General features: G+C 36.7%; 1 protein-coding gene across 1 annotated transcript; it reads left to right on the forward strand.

Annotated features, from left to right (window-relative positions):
- Positions 1-282: 282 nt before the first annotated feature.
- Positions 283-3,072, forward strand: LOC113768457 (ethylene-responsive transcription factor RAP2-12-like). Its single transcript, XM_027312817.1, has 3 exons — positions 283-721; positions 1,806-2,746; positions 2,867-3,072. Exons 1-2 carry the CDS (start codon positions 406-408, stop codon positions 2,699-2,701), a joined length of 1,212 nt encoding a protein of 403 aa, XP_027168618.1. The 5' UTR covers positions 283-405; the 3' UTR covers positions 2,702-2,746; positions 2,867-3,072.
- Positions 3,073-7,200: the final 4,128 nt, after the last annotated feature.

Genomic DNA, 7,200 nt, shown 5'->3' on the forward strand with positions numbered 1-7,200 from the left:
TTTATTCTTAAAATTTCTAAAATACCCCTTTGCTGGCGGGGGGAAAAAAAAACTCGCTCATGGCTTTCATCCACGCGCAACCACGAGGATATTCTGTCTCACAAATTTCTTTAACTGCAAATAACAACCCAAGGAAGGGGTAAGAGAGTAAAAGCACTCCTAGTCCCCACCCCTGCCGAATTCATCTCCTTTTCCTTACTTTTACCACTGTACAACCACTTGCGGTAGACTGGTAGTACCATTATATTATTATTAAAAAGAGAGACTAACACTAGACGCTTCTTCCTACTCTGCTCCTATAAATTTTAAAACCCTCCTAACATTTTCCGTCCTAAATTTTTTATCATCTGAAAAGCTTTTTCTCCAAAAAACCATACAAATCATTCCAACCGGAGACAAGAAGCCATGTGTGGCGGTGCTATCATTTCCGATTTTATACCTCCGAGCGGATCGTCTCGCCGGCTAACGGCCGACTTGCTCTGGGGAACCGGCGCCGATTTCCCTGGTACCAAGAAGGACATTAATAAGAAGAAGAATAATAAGAAGAACACTAGCGATTTATACTCCAAGCCGCTGAGATCTGAGGTCGTTGACCTGGATGACGAATTTGAGACTGATTTTCAGGAGTTTAACGACCACTCCGATGACGAAGTGGAGGAGCTGGAAGACGTCAAGCCTTTCGGTTTCTCTGCCTCCAAGCATTCTGCCATCCCCTCCCGTGGTAATTTTTCCTTTCATTTTCGGATATTTCTGGTCTGGCAGCTCCTGATTTACAATTTTTTCTTTTTTTGGGCTTTAAATTTTAGGAGCTCAGAGTTTAATTATATTTACCGTTTTTATAATATTTGGGTTGTGATAGTTTTGTCTCTGTCCTTTTTTTTCCCTCTTTCAGCGATTCAAGTAAAAAAAAAAAAAAAAGACAGTTTCTTTGGGTCAAATTTTGTTCCACGAATGAATTGCAGTTCTTTTCATTTTTTCCCCGGGTAATTTTGATTGATTGAGCTACCGTGTTGGATCATATATTTTTGGAGTTTTGTGGTTAATAGTTATATTAATTAATAATCTGTAATTTCTTTTGCGGCTTTTCATAGAAAATGATGGATCAAATGAACTTTCTTCGGAAAATTTATTAGCAATTTTTAAGAATAGTGTTGCTGAACTCTGTCGTGTATTGTCTCTGATCTAAACTCTCCCCCACCACCCCAACCAAAGGGAAGAAAAGGGGAAAACCCCAAAAAAGACAAGAAGAGAGATGAAAAGAATTTCTTTATAACATAAATTTTTGGAACGTATGAAATGAAAGGTTAAAAAAATTACGGAGTTTTTTGGAGGAAACAAATAATTTGCCAATCATATTTTTTGAGTTTATAGTTTTTCTATGTTTTATAGAAGGGCTTGTTGTTTTAATTTTTACTTAACATCAATGGGAAATTCAATTGTGTGCGCAATACAAGATTGTTCGTCTCTATATGTACCACATCAAAAGTTTTATGTTAAATCGGCCCTGGATGCCTATACGTATCTTTTGTGGCTAAAAATGGTACTTAGTGCTTGGAGGATTAGGCAGAGGTCAAATTTAATTCCATAAGGCAGAATTACATTCTGGTTATCATACGAATGATTTATCTAAAAAGAATATTTTACCCCTCTGTACCTGGTCGTTTCTGTTTAATTACATGTTTTCAATTAAGTAACGGTTATGTTTCTCCTTTTTTGGTAATTATTGTACTTTAAAATTGAATACCAGAATATTGGTTTATCTATAGTTGCACCTTGTTTATGAAATATTCATTTTCATCATGAAGGCACCAAGTATGGAAAATCATCTGATTCCAGTGATGAATCTGAAAAATACTCAAAGAGAAAGAGGAAGAACCAATATAGAGGTATCCGACAGCGGCCATGGGGCAAATGGGCTGCTGAGATCCGTGATCCAAGGAAAGGGGTCCGTGTCTGGCTTGGAACTTTTAACACTGCTGAAGAAGCTGCTAGAGCCTACGATACTGAGGCTCGAAGGATCAGAGGCAAAAAAGCCAAGGTCAATTTTCCTGATGAAACTCAAGGCTCTGCCTCAAGACGCCCTGTAGCTGTGAATCCTCAGAAACTACAAGTCAAGGAAACTCCTGGTCCAGTTCAGCCCACTCTAAGTGAAAGCATGACTTTCACAAGCAGCATGGAAAATGACTACTACAATTCTCTGAATCTTGTTGAAGAAAAACCACCAACAAAGCAGTTTGGCTATGCTGATGTTTATCCTACCATTGGAGAGATGGAATTCAAGTCATTTCCCCAATCTGATTGTGCTAGCCTTTATTTTAATTCTGATCAAGGAAGTAATTCCTTCGATTGTTCCGACTTTGGGTGGGGAGAACAGTGCCCAAAAACTCCAGAAATATCATCCATTCTCTCATCTGCAATAGAAGTGGAAGAATCTCAATTTTCGGAGGACACAAACCCTTCAAAGAAACTGAAGAGTTCTTTGGATCAGGTGCCTGCTGCTGACAATGATAACAAGCTGTCTGAAGAGTTGTCAGCTTTTGAGTCCCAGATGAAGTTCGATCAGATGCCTTTATTTGATGGAAACTGGGAAGCATCTGTTGACACCTTCCTAAATGGGGATGCAACCCAGGGTGGCGGGAATGCAATGGAGGATCTTTGGACATTTGATGATATCTCTGCTATGATGGGGGGTGTTTACTAAGCCTGCTTTTGGCCTTGTTGTGGCTTTCTGTAAATAAGGCTACATGTCAGTGAATTTTCAAACTTGATTTTCTCGAAAATATAGCTTCCCCATCATGCGTTTCATTTGAATTTATATGAGCTTGATTCATTCCTTGTTTGATTTTGTATTTTCTTGCCTCTTTAGGTATGTTTGTGGTGTCAAGCATGCTTAAGCCATGGATGCTGTACGCACTTTGATGAGATTGGGAGTACATAGGTAATTAGGTTGCATTAACCTTTCGTGACTCTTGATTCAAGTGTTCTGAATTTGATGGTTGTATGAATGATGATGACTCGATGAAGACCAATGTTTTATAATACCTATTGTTACTTAAATTTGAACTCTTTCTATATGGGTATCCCACTCTTATCACTGTACTGTAGTTAGTTTGTAATGCTGCTGGACATTTGGGTGAAAGGATTGCAGCAACAGCTGGTTTTGATTGCCAATTAGCAGTGACAGTCATTTCGCACAGCAAAATGAATGCAAAATTTTTAGAAAAATTTCTAAAATGGACACAAGGTGGCTCAAGCACGGCTAGAGGCCTGTGGTGGCTGAGACTTCTGATTATACCCTATGGGGACTTTTGCCATCTTTTTTGTGGTCCTTGCGGATCATCGTACGGTTATTTAGTTCGCTTCTTGTTATCTGATTTTTGTAGAAAGCCTCGTGGATATATCCCAAGAATTCTTACGTCGGTTTGTACAAGAGGAGCTAATAATGTTGAACTGCTGCTGAAGAAGATGATGTGTAGTAGTCGAATCATTTTGATGAGAATGAGGGTCGGCGAAGTTAATGGTTGGTACGTGGTGAGGGGGGCCGAGCATCATCGTTTCTGATGGAATCGTCAGGCAAGCAGGTGATTGAAAGCGCTTGTGCAGTCGTTGGCAGCTGAACAGCCGTACCTTGGCCTCATATGTTGCTTGTCATTTTCCGAATAATCTATGACTAACTGTTACGGCTGCCAGCTTTTGACGTTCGTGCATCAACTTGCACGGTAGGTAGGCTCGTGGTTTCTTTTGTCGATGTTCAGTAGTGTTTGATTTAAATTCCCTGATCACTCAATGGATTATGGATGGGAAGTGGATAAAGGTGACCTGAAGAATTGCTATCCTTTTACCCCCTCATCTGACAAAGTTTGAAGCGCTTGGTGTGGAGGTTCAAATGGTTAAGATTGTTATGGACTCAAAATGATTTTGAGTGTAATCCTGCGATTTAGTGCGCGCATTTTTTAACATGAACAATCTGAAAACTAGTACGGTGAATTTGATCTTTATTCAAGAGTGAAGTTCATGGGAGTGTTCTGCCTTTAATCCTTAAAAAGAAGGGTACGGATTTGTGTAAGACCTACTCCACGAGCAATTACGGGGTGGGAAGATTAAAGCTCCGACAAGCCCAGAAAGGGCGCAAGAACCCAGACGCTGGTAGGCATTACCATAGAGTATACGACCCAACCTCGTACGAGATACCTTATGGTGGCCTGAACAACGGGGTGGGGTCATCATTATGTTGTGGTTGAGGATTACGAGAGTTATGAAAACGATGAAAGGTGTCCTTTGGCAGTCATTAATCACTGAAGCCTGAACTCCTTTGCATGTGAGTGCGGATGCTGAGTAAACAAATGTCACATAAGTGACAAGACTGATAGTTTTTGTTTTCCTTTTTCATTCGTTTTAAATCATAGTTGATCTTTCTATTAAATTCGTTTGGATTAATTATTTTTGGAGATATTTTTTAAAAATTATTGTAATTATATATATAAAAAATTTTACTGTAAATGTTTTTGGGTTTAGAGGTATTTTTTGGGGCATTTTTTTAAATGTATTTTGAAATATTTTTATAATTTATAACTTTTTTGAGGTATTTTTTTTACAAAATTTTACATCACTCACCACCATCCCCCCTCTTCCTCCTCACTCTCTTCACTGTCCGTTAGTCCCTCTCTTCCTTCCCCTCCTCCTCCCTCTCTCTACCCTTCTTTCCCCCATCCCCTAAACCCCTCTCCCACTCGCGACACAAAAGTTGTGACTCTAGCCGCGACCTTCTTGGTTGCGACTAGAAAGGTCACGGCTCTACTCGTGGTTTTTGGTTGCGATCAAGAAGGTCGTGGTCAGTGGAGGGGAGGGGGGGATTGAGGGGGGAAAAGGAAGGAAGAAGGGAAGAAGGGAGAGAAGTAAGGAAGAGAAGAAGGGAGGAGAGAGGAGGGTGGGTCGCGGGAGTGAGGGTGGTAGTGGAGAGTGATGGATGGTGGTGGTGCGTAGTGTGTGGAAGAAGAAAGAGGGTATTTTTTTATTTTTTTAATGTATTAGAGATGTGTTGTATTTTTTTTGAATTGTTTTTGAAGTTTTTAAAATTTATTACTGTAGATTTAAAAGACAAAAACAAATTGTCAAAAAATTATTAAATCCAAATGGTCTGTTTAAAATATCATTATTTAATATATTTTGTTATCAATAATATAGTTTACCTTATTTTTTAATATAGTCAACTTTTCTACCAATAATTGCTTTGATTTATGTCTTGAACGAGGTAATATACCTTCATTATTGTTGTTATAATTAATGCAAATGTATAGTGATTAGTGCTACTCTTAATATTAATGCAAGACTAGCTTTACTTTTTCAAAAAAATTAACTAATATTTCTTAAATTATGTGAGAAAAAAAATTAAAACTGTCAAAGTGAAACGGAGGAAATATCATATTCAACTTCTACATTTGATATATGTTGGCATTGGCAAGTCTCAACATATTTGGGTTGCAAGTTTTAACAAAAAAAACTCTTGCTAGATTTTTTAATTAATTTTTTATTACATTATTGTTTTGGTAATTTTTTTTTTTTATAAAAATTTTAAAAATTTACAATCCAAACTGACTCTAAATGGCTGAAATGGATGCACTGTCCACGTATTACATTAAATGCGTTTCATCAATGTACGAGTTGAGGATCGCGTGTAAGTCGAAGCATGCGATGAAAATCCAACTATTCGATATTCTTTCCTTGTCTTGAGCAGCTTATGGGGTTGGTCAAGAAAAGGTTTTCTTAGGGGTGGGTTCCCAATTCCCAAGGTTTAGTAAACCTGGGGGATCTTTTGATCATCATTTCCCTCCCACAAATCCATTGGGGATCCAGACGTGTAAATTGCTAAATATGTCATAGTCCAGTATTAATAAAGTTCAAGCGTAGTAAGCTTGAGGTTTCAAAGATCTTTGCCTTCAATTGGTTGCATATGTATTTAGGGTTAATCACATTTTATCCCCTTAAAGAATATCCCATTTCTCAGTTTACCCCATAACCTTTAATTTTACTCACTTAACCCCCTTTAGGACAAAATTGCCCTTGTATTATTTTGACTTTTCATTTACCTTGTTTTCCTTTCTTTTATTTTTTTTTTCTCTTTCTTCTTTATTTAATTCTTCCTCTTTCCCACAAAAATCTTCACCTTAATGATTGAAATTAAAAAAGAAGAATTGCAGAGATCTATCTTCTCCTTAAATGATTAAAAAAATATTCAAATCACTTTCCTAAAATACAATTTTTTTAGCCTTTCAATTCTTTTAATTTTGGGTTTTCCTCTTTCCTTTCTAGTTTCTCATTTTATTGCCAAAAAAATATCTTAAGATGAAATTGTGACCTGATTAATAATCATCAATTGAAATTTGTGACACGTGGCATCATACAAAAAATTAAAATTAATTTGTGATGCCTTTTAAACCTTCACCCAGAAATATGCAATTACAAATTCAAAACAAAAATTTTCGTTGAAATGAAATTTCTATTGGGAAGGAAAAGAAAGAAAGAAAACAATTTCATCTTATGATATTTTCTTGAGAATAAAATGAGAAACTAGAAAAGAAAGAGGAAAACTCAAAATTAAAAGAATTGAAAGGCTAAAAAAATTGTATTTTAGGAAAGTGATTTGAATATTTTTTTAATCATTTAAAGAGAAGATAGATCTCTGCAATTCCTCTTTTTTAATTTCAATCATTAAGGTGAAGATTTTTGTGGGAAAGAGGAAGAATTAAATAAAGAAAAAAGAGAAAAAGAAATAAAAGAAAGGAAAATAAGGTAAATGAAAAGTCAAAATAATGCAAGGATAATTTTGTCCAAAAGGGGGTTAAGTGAGCAAAATTAAAGGTTAGGGGGTAAACTGAGAAATGAGGTATTCTTTAAAGGGATAAAATGTGATTAACCCATGTATTTATTTGAAGAGGGAAAGAGAAAGATTCGCACGTATCTCATCCCTAGCCATGACTTGAAACAGGCTCCAGTAGCAAAGCTAATTCTTGTAACAATCAAAGACCTTGTTTATGTGGCCTGGCCTGGAGGGCCAGATCAATTGGGCTAATAAAGAACTTTCGACGGATTAGAATAACCCCAAACCCAGGGAAAATTAAAAAATAAATAAATAAAAATTATGGCGAACCATGTAGAATGAAGTTGAAGAAAGGTATAATGAAAAGACGAAGTCCAAAGGAA

This window comes from Coffea eugenioides, chromosome 4 (genome assembly GCF_003713205.1).
Source record: "Coffea eugenioides isolate CCC68of chromosome 4, Ceug_1.0, whole genome shotgun sequence".
Lineage (NCBI taxonomy): Eukaryota > Viridiplantae > Streptophyta > Magnoliopsida > Gentianales > Rubiaceae > Coffea > Coffea eugenioides.

What these genes read in the sequence shown, in the direction of transcription:
- LOC113768457 (XM_027312817.1), top strand. Translation starts at nt 406, where the DNA reads ATGTGTGGCGGTGCTATCATTTCCGATTTTATACCTCCGAGCGGATCG. An exon ending in TTCTGCCATCCCCTCCCGTG is followed by an intron (nt 722 to 1,805) that starts GTAATTTTTCCT and finishes TTCATCATGAAG; the next exon opens with GCACCAAGTATGGAAAATCA.